Below are 13940 nucleotides of genomic sequence, written 5' to 3' on the forward strand. Positions count from 1 at the left end.
CCTAGTGAATATTTTTTATATTTTAACGCAAAAACCTTACATATTGTGCCTTTAATTTGGATGGAATGAACTTGGTGTACTTGGTGGACATAAAAGGCAACACACTGTTTAGACATATTTTCAAAAAAAAAAAAAAAAATTCTATAATGAAATATAATCCTCTCAGAAGACATTGAATCCAGAGCAGTAAAATAAGTACAGTAAACAATATACTATTTGTGTGCTGTCAGCCATAGTGTTGGCTTTTCTGTAAGCCATTGTGTGTGATAAGACTGTATCATTCTGCTCTCACTCATAGAGGAGGTGTGATATCCTGTAGCTAGACGTGCTAAAGTCAGGTTATTATCTTGATACTGCCATAATACTGACTGTAGTGCAGTAAAGCAGCACTACAGTGATGCACATTTATGTCTAATTCACATCTAATCTTTCTCCCTCCCGTTTTCCTGGATGTAGTGCTTAGTGCTTTTGTTGATTTGTAAATGGACAATTTTCGTCTTATGCTCTGTAGTTTACTTACTCAGACTGTATCAATGGCAGAAATGAAAAGATTTTGATGTAACAGCTGTGTATACATATAAAATCAGAGAACTTGCCTTTATTCGACAATGTGAATATTTGCATATTCAATAATATTGTCAGTTTAATTTTATTGCAAAAACGTTATCATTATTTATCCACACTTATATCATTCCAAATCATTATACTGATTTTACATATGTGACGTATGAGTAAGTTGTTTCTCTCCTTCCCTTCTATTGATTTTTTACTTTGGTTTTTGGCAGTTCAACATTGTGATTTTTTTCTTTGCTGTTGTTATGTTACTTATAGGTTGTAAATTTGTGTAAATACTGTACAATTATTCCTTGTTTGCTTTTCACCAAATTATTTTACATGTTTTATGTACAGTGCCTAAATTGTGCCTATGTTACACGCCAACTCCCTTGGACCAAAAATGCATCTAGCCTGTTTGCAGGAATTCACCTGTTAAAGTCCCTGTGAACTGGAAGTCGTGATCGACTTTACTTCCGGGTTGTGACGTATTTCCAAGTGAAATAAGCCCTGTCCCAAATGGCACACTTTTGACTTATGGACTTCCTCAGAGTTCACACTTTGATGACATCATGTAGTGCAGACCTTAGGGACTTTTGGGAGTCCACGAGGACACATAGCAGTCGTTTTTTGAGACAGACTCGAGCGCCACGATGGAAATAGGTATAGAAGTTGCCCATCAGTGTAAACTCCTCCCATCCATCGTCTGACTGCTCTTTTGCAAGGACTTCTGGGTTGGTAAAGTGCCCAAAGCTCCCTGCAGTGCGGGCTTCGCCAAAGACCACATCAAGGGTGCAAAGGGGGCGCTGATGAGCACACTTCAAAGCTTAAAAATGACAGATAGGACACCCTACGGGCTCGTAGAATAAACGAGCATGTGCAATTTAAGGCCACTGGACCGAAAGTACACATGAAGTGTGCCATTTGGTACAGGGCCATAAAATATCATGCAAGGAAAATAGTGGGTGTGGCTTGTGTTTTCCACTGTGCTTTGATTGGATATAGAAAAGTAGGCATTGCATTCAGATATAGAACTAGCATCAGACTGACACTAGATTTCTGCATCCATGTTTCTTTTTTAGTAACCCTAAATCTACAGCTGTACTCATGGCTCCTCATAAATTCATATTTATTACTGTGCCAGTAAGTCAAGGTTAAGCATTTCTCAAGTCTGGGGTGATTTTAAGTTTTAAAGTGCACCAATTTCATTGCTCAAAAACAACGCTATTTTGTGTATTTTGTAAAAATACAATGTGTTTGCGTGGTTCAAAAAACACATTATTTCCATTTCATACCATACATTTTGTAGCTCCAGATTTTCCACTCTTGCTGAAACACACTGATTTTGTACACAAGTCATCGATCTGAAAAGCGCTGTGTCCCTGATTGGCCAGCAAATCTGTACTTTGAGGACTGGCCTGAATACCTATGACATTAGCCGGAAACGTGACGCTCCTTAAAGGATTCGGTCACAATGCAATGCTAACCGGAGTTAACTCACAGGCTGAGTCTGAAGCGAGAAGAATTATGATAATAACAGTCTTGTCTGCATTCACAGGCCCAGGAAGTAATATGTTGCCTACAATCCATGTGTTTGTTGTAGTCCAAGAAGAGAGATTTACTTTGGAGATGATAACTCGCTCTCATCGTTTACTTTGGGGTTTGTACCTTTTGCTAACATTGTTAACATGTACTAACTAATACACACCAAAGGAAATGTAAATCATAAATTGGATAGTTGGTGCTCTTTAACTGTCAGTCCAGGACACAGAACTAAACATCATCCATATAAAGAGAAACAATGCCGCTTTATCCCCTTAAAGACCCCTGGTGATAAGTGCCGCATTGTATAATCTAAGCCGGTAATAAGCCCATTTCATTTGTAGCGAACTAAAAGCTTGAGGGAATATTGTGCCTCTCGGAACCAAGAATCCACACTTTTAAACATTATTTGACCAGAGCAGAACTGCAAAGCAGATTTGTAGTACCTTTCAGTACAATGAAGAGTCACACAGACAAGCAGCTTCATAAAAAAATACAGTTATTTCCAGGCAACCACCTCTCTCAAACTCAATCTCTCTTTCTCTCTTTGACTGATGCAACATCGCATGTCTTTTACTGACAACTCTTTGTTGAGGTCCTTCACACTCCAGGGAAATAAAGGCATTTTGTGAACTGCAGCCAAATATCAGTTTCTACTAGATTCCTATCTTCATATTCCAATCCCCACTGAATATTCAGTAGATTTTCAATCTCAGGCAAATTTCACAGGGTTCCCTTGTGAATAGCAAAGAGATTTCTGACCGAAAAGAGAGATGTATGCATAAATATACACTGAGTTAGAGCACAATTTATCAGTTCTTGAAACAATAATTACTTTAAAAATAAAAGGGCTTTACAATCCCATATCCCATTTCTTTGGCTAAATGGTTCTATAAAGAACCTTTAAAGGTGCCGTAAAACTGTTTCAATGTTAAAAACAAAGTTGTGACTGCTGAGTTAGCGCTAAATGCTAACTAATGCTATATGTTAGTGTTTAGGCTGAAGTTCTACTATTGACGTTTAGGGCTGGGTATTGTCAAGGGCTTCACGATAAGATACATATCACGATACATGCTGCATGATACAATGTATCAAGATACAATACAATATGTTCCATGTTGCAATACATTGCAATACTTTAAATTTTTTTATAAAAAAAAAAATGAATAAAAAAAACTTTTGAAAGCTGCAGGTATTTTTACATTTTCTGCCATTTTCTAACTTCTGAGACATTGGACGAATGGTCATATATAACAGACAACTGGACAGCAAAAACTACAGCAGCGGTGGAGGAGGTCATTTGACGCACACAGAGGGATTTGATGGGGTTTTAAAATACCGATAGTAGAGATTGAAATATCGATACACTATTGACAGTTTGCTGTATGGATATTTTTGCGCAGCCCTATTGACATTGCAGTCCATAGAGAAAAAAAACACAAACTTACCACTCAGAAACATCCATTTCCAATCCCTGAATATTCCTCAAATTCTGTATCTTCATCTGATACAGACTCAAACATAAGGTCTGATTGCACACACACACACACACACACACACACACACACACACACACAGAGCTACTGAAACAAGCCGTTCTGAGAAACAGCCAATCAGAGCAGAGCTCAACATTATTATTCATAACCCTTTCAAATAAAGTAATAATAGCCCATTTCTTTCTGGGGACAAAGGGTTGTAAATGGACATGTAATACTGTCTCTTGAAATGCTGTCTCTACTGTCTATTTTTGCACTTAATAAAGTCACATACCTTCTACAGTATGTAGGTATGAGAGATATATTGTATCATATATATATATATATATATTGTATATATTGTATCAATGCATTGTTTGGCACCTTACCATCTGAAGAACCTTTCTTTGTCACAAAATTTCGTAAAAAAGGGTTATTTAGATAATACAAAGAGTCTTCAGAGAACAAAAAAGAAATAATGTTGACTCCATTAAGTATAAACACCAATTTTGTAAGTGTACAAGCGTTAAAATGTTTCTTCTGCACTTATATTTACTTTCGAGCAGCATACTCACAAGCACCATTCTGTTCATTTTTATATATCCACTCTAATTTTCTAGTTATTCAGCCATCATCAGTGTGTACAAACATAGTCAATACTGTAATTTCACCATCACACAGACAAGCACTGTAATTTGACTATCAAAAACAGTCGAGCGCCTGTAAATTGGTGTCATATAACTAGATATCAAATGTGGAGATTGGAACAGACAGTCATCCTGTGATGATAATGGCTGTATTCACACATAAAATATGCATGACTCAATCCTGCTACCTAGGGGAGGCCTGGTTGTGTTCCATGTGGAAGAAGCAACAACCAACCATTAGGTAGACCCTTGCGTACTCATTATCAGCAAAAATTACTTTAAAGGAAGTTGTACAGAGAGTAATTGCTATGATGACACAAGAGATAGGCATCATAATCATCACTGACGCAACAAAAATGAGATCATCAAGGACAGCGATAATGTCACCAAACACATCTATGTGCATTTGTTAAGACAAAAATATGTACCTGTTTGATGATTGTGTTGATTTGTTTGTGCATCCACATAGCAGGAAAAATCACAAATGAGATCTTGTTCATATATTAAAAAGTATAATAATAGTGTATTCTACAGAAAAGGTTCCTGTCATTGTTTAACTATTATGTGGTCTTATGTGGTATATTTTTGTGTGAATTTTTGTGAAGTTTCCAACTTGGAATATTTCCAAAATCCCAGAGCTTTGCAACCGTTATTACATGCACCTAACCCGAATACAAACCCTAACCCCAACTAAGGGTTTGTACCGGCAAGAATAATAAATGCAGCAGCATTACAAGTTTTATTTATCATTTAAAATCAGAAAAGTCCTACAATATTGAACATGCTTATATTAAACGAGAAATAAAACGTCTATTTACCCGAAGCATTTTGTTAGACAGAAGCTCTCCTGTTAAAGGTGCTAAAGAATATGTTGTGTTTTATACATGTTTGCAATATTACTTGAAACTGTCTTTACTAACTGATAAAAGACTGAAAGTAATATTAATATACATAATCTGTGCACAAGGTAGGGCCTTAAAACATCTGCCAATTGTTTACGCGATGATCGATTGTCCCTCTGGCTTGTCAATCACTGCCAATACGTTCCTTGTAAGAGACGTGCGCACTCCGGTTACACAGGCGACGCATGCGCAAAGCGCATGAAACTCCATTATTAGTTTCGGTTTGTTTATCTTCTTGAATTTGCACCATGGAAGAGAAGAAACTGGAAGGAGGACGCAAAAGAAAGACTTTTTTTGAAGTTGCTGAGAAGAGGAGAAAATTGTCAGAAGAACATAATCTAACCAGAGTCGTTCTTGGAGAAACATTTCAACGCCGGAGAGCAATGAAGGAACAGAGAGGTGTCAAGACAGACACGCAGTTCACAAAAATTCTTCTTGACAGGTAACAGTGATTATTCTTTCTTTGTGGAATAATTATTGTTGTACTGTTATTAAGGTGTATGTAGTTGTAAGGCAGTGATCACTACATGTACATGCTAGTTGAAATGGGAGTAGAGTCGACTGAGCTAACGTTACGTCTTATGTATTTATTATCATATCATTTCCCACCCCCAAAAAATACTCAGACTTACAGTAACTTAATCTCGTTGTAGTTATGATACTGTTACATCAACTCCGCTTACACACCATTGGGTGAGACGCCAGGCTCTCCTTTGACTGAATTTGGCAGATATTTTTTTAATAAAAATGTTTTTGTCAGGAGTAACAACTGCAGATTATGAGTTATCTGCGGTGAGTCCGACATAATGAATCCACTGACGGGACACAGCATATGCCATAAACTCTCGTGTTTCAATACTCGTGCACGAGTTTTTGGAGGCGATTCCTAGAAATGAGCTGTGAAGGACGCTATTCTTACGCATTCGCGCTCATTTCAAAAACTCAGTAACTGTCTTTGGATTCTCAGTCGGCGAAAACATCCTTTGTATCACCTTTAATCTCCCGCCGTCTCTCTCTCTCCCTCTTGACCCTGACTTAGCAAGCACACGCGCATCCACTTCTCAACATAAGTGCTGCCTTTTGTTTCAAAAGCTAGAAGTAAAAAAGGCTATGTGTTTGACCGTGCGGGTACACTTAAAAAATTACTATACTTCCCGTTGTAAGTTTCTTAAAGGTGATACAGAGGATGTTTTCACCGACTGAGATTCCAAAGACTGTAGTAATGAAGGAGTAATGAAGCAATGTAGTAGACTGGAGTAATGAAGATGTAATTGCATTTTGTGCAGGAAAATAGAAGACCGAATTAATATCCGTTTAGCCAAGACTCATTTATGTGGCCAAATGTAAATGGAACAGTTTTAACAAGTCAGCTTTCCGATCAGAGAAGTCACCCGATGTAAAAAGGGCCTATAATGTCTGTTGGTATGTTAAAAAAAAATTATTTTTAAATAATGTGAAATAAATATAGTTCAGTCAGGACCACTTGAGTCAAAAATAAAACAAATCTTTGCCATTTAAAATGTTTATTTGCAAGATGTTAAAATTACATTTGGCGGTATGGCTCTGTTCTGAGTTCCCCAACCTTTTCATGAGCTCCATGAAAGCTAGTCAGGGAACAGCAGCAGCTTCTGGGGACAATCTCCCATATAAACTGGGATAGCAGCAAAATTCCCCCCAATTAGAACAGAGCGTGCATCAGTGACAATGAAATGAAACTGATTAAGTTAAACAGAGTTTAAAGGAGGAGCTAGGGGAGGAGGTGGCATGCAGCAAAGCAGTGAAAGCAGCCAAGCAGACAGACTGAAAATCCATTTAAATAAGGCGCCCTGTTTGAAAGGGACCAATTGATGCATAGGAATCGGATCAGCTGATAGGCTGGGTTTAGGTTTGACAATCAGCTGATAGCATCGCTTGACTACGTGGCCTGCCTGAACTGACGCTGTACGCTATATTTCAGTCAGGACCACTTGAGTCAAAAATAAAACAAATCTTTGCCATTTAAAATGTTTATTTGCAAGATGATAAAATTACATTTGGCGGTATGGCTCTGTTCTGAATTCCCCAACCTTTTCATGAGCTCCATGAAAGCTAGTCAGGGAACAGCAGCAGCTTCTGGGGACAATCTCCCATATAAACTGGGATAGCAGCAAAATTCCCCCCCAAACAGACCATACCAGACAATCATCCCTGGCCCTTCCTGCTATCGAAGAGCCAGCAGAGGATTTAAAAAAAAAAATTTCAAAAAGCCAATAAAAATAAAAATACCTATAGAACTACATGAAGCTAGCAGAGAAATAGATATATGAAGCAGAAAAATAAAAAGTAAGCAATAAATTACTGAAGCGATATTTATTTTAACTACATATCACAATCATGACTCATAGCTTTCTGAGCCTCAAGGATGGCTCGAGTATCTGGCCGGAGGTACCGTTCATAAGCTGCCGAAGACCATCTTCCCATAGCTTTTAGGGTAGAAATGGGAGTAGAGGAAGCTGCAGTTGTAGCAGCCCCTATGCGCAGCGAATGGGCCGAATAACACTCTGGGGGTAGCCCGCAGAATTGACAAAGCAGGCGGAAACGGGATGCAAACCAGGCTCTGGACATGGGCTTTCCCTCCTCTGTTGTAAATAATGGGTCCTCCAGACAAGCTTGTGGACGACACCTCAGATAAGCCAACATAGACGACAGGGGACAAAAAGCAGAGTTAGTTTCAGACACAAAAACAAAAGATCCTTCCCCATCCCGATCAGTTTTTGAGTGCTTTAGAAATATGGTGAAGTGGTGAGAAAATATTGAAACATCAGATATTGTGAGATCATGTGACGGATTAAAAGAATATGTGCGTGTTGAAAACTCGCCACCTCTGAGAAAACCATAGAAAGCCGTAAGCAAAACAGATTCCAACATAATATCAGAATAGATCCCAAAGCATCCCTCTCTCAGACGTGATATTAATTTTTTTAAAAGTGGAAGTGTGAGAGGGAGACGATGATCATTGCCTTTAGGTTTCTCTTTTTTAAGTCCATTGAGCAGGAGACGAATTGAAGGATTTTTTAACAAGCTGATGGTGGATGGATCCAAGCAGCGCAGATGGAACTGAATGCCGGCTATCATACTCTTGATGGATGAAGGCTGCATTTTACGAGACTCAAAACAGTGGACTATAAAAGCACTAACATATGAAACATTGACAGGAAGTACATCTACAGTGAAAGTTGCACAGAAAGAACTAAAATGAGACCAAGCAGAGTCATACATTTTTAATGTTGATTTTGCTAAACCACTACGCATGTACTTGGCTGCTGAATGCAAATAAGATTGAAGGGTCATGTCTAATCTAGAACCGTTTGGCTGAAAAGAGGGCAAACCAAGTTGGCTGGCGCTGAATCCAAACACAGGAGGTGGAATTTCTGAAATTCAAATCGAGAAAGGGAATCAGCAATTTGATTGTTTAAACCTGGAATATGAGCAGCTCGAAAAATGAAATTATCCATGACAGATAACCAAGTAAGGCGCCTGACGAATCTGTTGATAAACGGAACTGATGAGCGACCTTTGTTAATAATATTAACAGTTGCCTCATTGTCACAAAAAAACAGAATTTGTTTTCTAGACCATTGTTTCCCCCACAGAATACAAGCTATCACTATGGGATATAATTCCAACAGAGCAGTGGACATGTTATTATCCGGCATGGAAAGCAGCTCCTTTGGCCATTTGCTAGCAAACCACTGACCATTGAAAACCCCCCCAAAACCGACAGAAGGCGCAGCATCTGTATACAATTCAAGGGCTGAAGAAGACTCCAGATCATCATGATAAAAAAAAGAAATGCCATTCCAATTTTCAAGGAGCAAAGACCAGAAACTGAGATCTGATCTGGAGCCTGCGTCTAAGGTAACTATGTCCTTAAGATCTTTGACAGATTTGGAAAGATCGAGGAGTCTGGCAATGAAAGATCTGCCTTGGGGAATAATACGCATCGCAAAATTAAGATGGCCTAGTAAAGAAAGCAAATCTCTTTTTGAAAAAGAAACGGAACTCTGAGCATTTCTCATGATTTCACGAATGCGTTTTAATTTCTCAAGGGGCAACGAGGCTTGCATTAGATTCGAATCTAATGTAATGCCTAAAAACTCGATAACTTTGAGTGGGCCTAAAGTTTTTTCCTCAGAAAGGGGAACACCTAAATCGGCGAAAGTGTATTTTAACGCCGAAATGCATCTTTCTGGCTTTGAGTTTTTATAATCCACTAGCAGAAAATCGTCTAAAAGATGGAGCACTGGCTTGTTGCGATAGTCGGTGAAACGGTGATTACCGGTGCTTCAGCCTCTCACCGGTTAGATCACTTGCCCACCGCGACACCGTCTTTTACCGTCGTTTTGATATTTTCTTGTAATTAAATAATTTAGTTTGGTTAGAGAGAGCAAACACTTACAACTGAATGTGTCTGCTCCCTGAATTCAGCGAAGCTGAACGCACATCACGTCACAGAGCAGCAGGTGTTAGATTTCATTTATTTCAGTCAGAGTTTGCGAGGCTCGCGTCATCACAGAGCAGCGGCTGCGGGTGTCAGATTTCATTTATTCCTGTCAGACTGCGCCGAGCAGACGATGGCAGAAGCCGCGTGCTTACTCGTTTTTGTTATAAGATACATATATGATGTTTAATATAGGCGAGATCGTTTTGTTGTTGTGTTTTTCATTAAGAATAATAATAAACCCATCATTCCAGCAGCGCTTTATGGAGGAATAGCCGGTTGCTCTGCTTGGGACTGGCGGGTTTCTGTCAGAAGTACCTGCGCACATTGACTCAAGCACTTAAACCAGCTGTTGCACTCGCATTTGCACGCAAATTCATACGCGATTTAACGCAGCGTACGCAAGCGCTGGATTTAAACAACAGTTGCATCTAATTCAAAAGTGAAAGTAAAATGCGAACTTCTGTGCATTTATAAGCCCCTCCCACCCGGTGAAACCGGTAAAACCGGGTTTGTCACGCGCTGATTAACCGGTGGGAAAATTCTGTCACCGCAACAACCCTATGGAGCACATGCGGTAATTTGCAGTTATTTAGGAGAATCCAACATAGCGCCTCTGATAGTGTATCAAAAATTTTGGACTACTGCGACAGCCAAAAGTGAGCCTGACCGAAAAATAAATTTTTTCCCTCCATTTAATGCCAAATAAATGCCACTGCGATGGATGCAAAGGCATAACTTTAAAGGCGTCTGAAATATCTGCCTTTGCGAGCCATGCACCCCTACCTGCTTTTTTAATGATTTTAATTGCGTCATCAATGGTTGCGTAAAACAGAGAAAATGGAGCTAGAGGAATAAGACTATTAATACTTTGAGCAGCATCATTATGAGGGGCGGACAAATAAAAAATTAAGCGCTTCTTTCCTGAATATTTCCGAGTAGCTATCCCTATAGGATTAATCCGACAAATTGAGAAAGGGGATTTATCAAAAGGCCCAATAAGAAATCCTTTCTTAACTTCCTTTTCCAACAAGGAATCGACAATTTCAGGTTCTTTAACAGCAGAAAGCAAATTATTACAGAAAAAAGACTGATTAGGCAACCAAGACAATCCTGCAAAAAACCCTTGGATAAGTCCGGTTATTAAATAATTGACAAAGCAGCGGTTAGGATGATTTCTCAGTGCCTGTCCCAGCTTTGGAACATTGACTGGGGTTGATGGCTTTATTTCTTTTTGTCCTTTCTCATAAAGCGGGTTCGTCTTGGGCACACAGATTTTGGGTGGCCGTCCCCGCAGTAACTACAAGCATGAACATATTTACAATTATAGAATTTGCAAACATTTTCATTAAAATTATAACATAAGGGAGTAGCAAATGGTGTCACCTTAGAGTCAACAGTTTGAAAACCAGACTTAGATGGAGGAGACGCAGATTTGGGGCATAGATTGAGGGTGTGAGAATGAGAGCCACAGATCGAGCAGGAAAGAGCTTGATGACCAGTGAAATGTCTGCTTATGAGGGTTAAGTCAACTACAGACCAGTCCAATCTTTGATTGAACCGTTGAATGAACATTGCAGCTTTTGCAGAGAATGATTTATGATATTCATAGAAGAGAGTTCCTCCATAGGTCAAAGCCAAGTCAGAAATGATTGCTAAATAAGTGTCAAGCTCGGCTCTACGAGACGGATACATTTCGCAGATGACGTCTCTGTAAACCCCAAATGCCACATTAAACTCAGCTAACGTTAACATTTTTGAAAGTCGGGGGTCGCTATCTTTAAGCATAACAGACACATCGCCGCAATCAACAACACGCTTCTCACTCATTTCGGAGCACAATAATATTTTGACAAGGTTGACATCATTACCTGCGATGATTTGGCTTCTCAACTGATGAGAAATCGCAGCAGCCGGCGGAAAGAATGGAGAGCCTGTAGTCACGGGAACTGCACTTCCCATAGTTCTTCGTGGTATAGTCACTGAATTGATGACGTCATCATTCTGCTGCGGAGTAAACACGGGCAGCCGCGCCGTGGTCGATGAGGAGTTATCGCAAGACGGACCAGAAATGGAAAAGTTTGCCGAGGCCTTAGATCTTGAACCGGACTCAAGAGCTTGAATTCTGGAATTCATGTTGGACAGCGAAGACTGAATGCTGGACAAAGCTGACAACACTGGGTCTTTGTTTTGGACTGAAGAAGAGTAGATTGCTCGGGTTGAGACGTCGGATCCGCCTGCCCGCTTGGGTGCAACATCAGCCGAAGTGGAAGCCGGTTCTAGATTCTTTCTCTTCTGTGTCTGTTTCTTGCCGGAGAATGGAGGAGGAGGAGGAATATCTGCTGCTGGAACGTCAATTTTTTCACAAAGCAAAGCAAAAAGTTCCTTATGCGAAGCTCCAGTTGGTGCCGGGATGTCGTGTCTGTATAAGGTTTCCAGTAATTTCGGCAGCGGCCAGTCAATGATGCTGGGAGGACTACATGATGATTTACTTGCCAGGCGAGAGCTCCGGCGGACAGAAGCATTGCTTTCGTCATTAATGGCTTCCTCCGCTTGACTTATTTGATGCTGGGATTCTTCGATGAATTCAATTTGCCACGGATCTGTAACGTTATCATTTGCGGCGGCAGACATGGTCAGCAGTTGGGTGAGTAACGTTACAGCAAAATAAAAGCGTATAATCATGTTGCAAGAAACTGCGCTTTTGCAAGCAAAGCAGTGAAAGCAGCCAAGACAGACTGAAAATCCATTTAAATAAGGCGCCCTGTTTGAAAGGGACCAATTGATGCATAGGAATCGGATCAGCTGATAGGCTGGGTTTAGGTTTGACAATCAGCTGATAGCATCGCTTGACTACGTGGCCTGCCTGAACTGACGCTGTACGCTACATTAAAATGGAAATTCTGAAAATTTAACTTATGCCATGGTGATAAAATTGGCAAAAACATGTCCAGTTGTTTGGTATTCGATCTTTGGCTGAGTGTTTCATTTTATTCGGCTTCAGCCAAGAATTTTCCTTTCGGTGCATCCCTAAAAGCTGTAATTGAGAACACATCACAATATGCAAACCTTAGCAATTAAATAAAAACCGTGATTACAATTATGCCCATAATTTAGCAGCCCTAGAACATAGGCAGCATATGGAACCCTGGCAAAGGCGTGTGAAGCTGAGTAAAATTGTTGCATCCCTTCTCTCTCTGTCCCGTTGTCTCTGAAAGGAATCCAGTAAGAAATAAATTTGGAGCTCATTAAGTAATGTGAGAAGTAGTAACAGCATAACAAGCATTTTAGCCCCCCCAACGGCCTTAAAGGAGGGTGCCCTACACTGGGAATGAATTTTTGTGGTTAAACACAAACAAATCCCCAGTTCCCTTTCAGTCGGTCACTACGACGTCACGTCGTGACCGACGAATTGGGAACTCGCTTAGAGAGACCAATCTGCTTCGTATACTACTAAAACGCCAATGAACTTGGCATTGAGATATTTGCATAATGCTGGCGCCGCCCGCCAGGTGCCTTTATAAGCAGCAGGTGCAAAATAGGGAAATTAGCTTTTTCGCTTCGAAAGCCGGCTTATCTGCTACTGAGAAGCTACTTTACTCTGTTGGGATTTGATTGCTGAAGTTGGTTGAACTAGCAGTATCACAGCGGACGCTTCGCTTATTCCACGGCTCTACATCTGTTTATTGTTTTGAGTTTAGTGTGTGCGTTGCCTTCCTGTGCGCTCATCAACTAAGCATCTGAGTGAATTTCCCTAAAAGAGTGATACGAGAGAGCTTTGTGCCTTGTTAAAGGCAGCCACTCTCTCGTATATGCGGAGATCAGCGTCCTTTTCAGGATAGCTTTTCGCCCGTGCGATCTTGGATGCGAGAAGTATAAGGGTTCCAGTGACGGTCACGAGCGCTGTCTTCGTGCTCAGGCATCGAGCACTCCGGGGCTGCGTTCGTGGAGAGTTTCTGTTCTCTCTGTGAGAGCATAACCCTCTTGGATTGCGGAGACGACTGTCGTTTCTACGGGAACGCTGTCCGCGCCTTTGCAGTGCTGACGCCGCCATGGTGCGGCTGTCAAGCGCTCGCAGGGCGCCCTTCGCGTCACTACGCTGAGTAGGACGGAGGATGCGTCCTCCACCTACCGGCCTTCTCATCCTCAGCCGGTTGAGGCTCCGGTGGAGACTGCAGAGTCGTGTTCTACGATGTCTGCCGAATCCATTGGACCTCCTTCTGGTCCCGTCACTTCTGCAGCATCAGAGGGGTGTGCTTTTTCCTCCGAGGCAGAGTCGTTCCAGAGATGGCGGCCATGCCCGCTCGAGCGGCGGAGACGGTAGAGTTGGAAAGGTTAACCC

General features: G+C 40.7%; 1 protein-coding gene across 1 annotated transcript; it reads right to left on the reverse strand.

The window, feature by feature from the left end:
- Positions 1 to 7482: 7482 nt before the first annotated feature.
- LOC141279864 (uncharacterized) lies at positions 7483 to 12325 on the reverse strand. Its single transcript, XM_073811411.1, has 2 exons — positions 11470 to 12325; positions 7483 to 7780 (listed from the first exon to the last, which is right to left on the reverse strand). The coding sequence occupies exons 1-2, from the start codon at positions 12281 to 12283 to the stop codon at positions 7629 to 7631; spliced, it is 966 nt and encodes a 321-aa protein (XP_073667512.1). The 5' UTR covers positions 12284 to 12325; the 3' UTR covers positions 7483 to 7628.
- Between the last annotated feature and the right edge of the window lie 1615 nt (positions 12326 to 13940).

Source organism: Paramisgurnus dabryanus, chromosome 1 (assembly GCF_030506205.2).
Source record: "Paramisgurnus dabryanus chromosome 1, PD_genome_1.1, whole genome shotgun sequence".
Classification (NCBI taxonomy): domain Eukaryota; kingdom Metazoa; phylum Chordata; class Actinopteri; order Cypriniformes; family Cobitidae; genus Paramisgurnus; species Paramisgurnus dabryanus.

Bases quoted from the DNA above. Each gene is read 5' to 3' on its own strand.
- LOC141279864 (XM_073811411.1), bottom strand. From the start codon at position 12,283: ATGATTATACGCTTTTATTTTGCTGTAACGTTACTCACCCAACTGCTG. The intron at 7,781-11,469 runs GTAATGATGTCA...GGCTTATCTGAG, and splicing joins GAGAAGCCAAATCATCGCAG to GTGTCGTCCACAAGCTTGTC.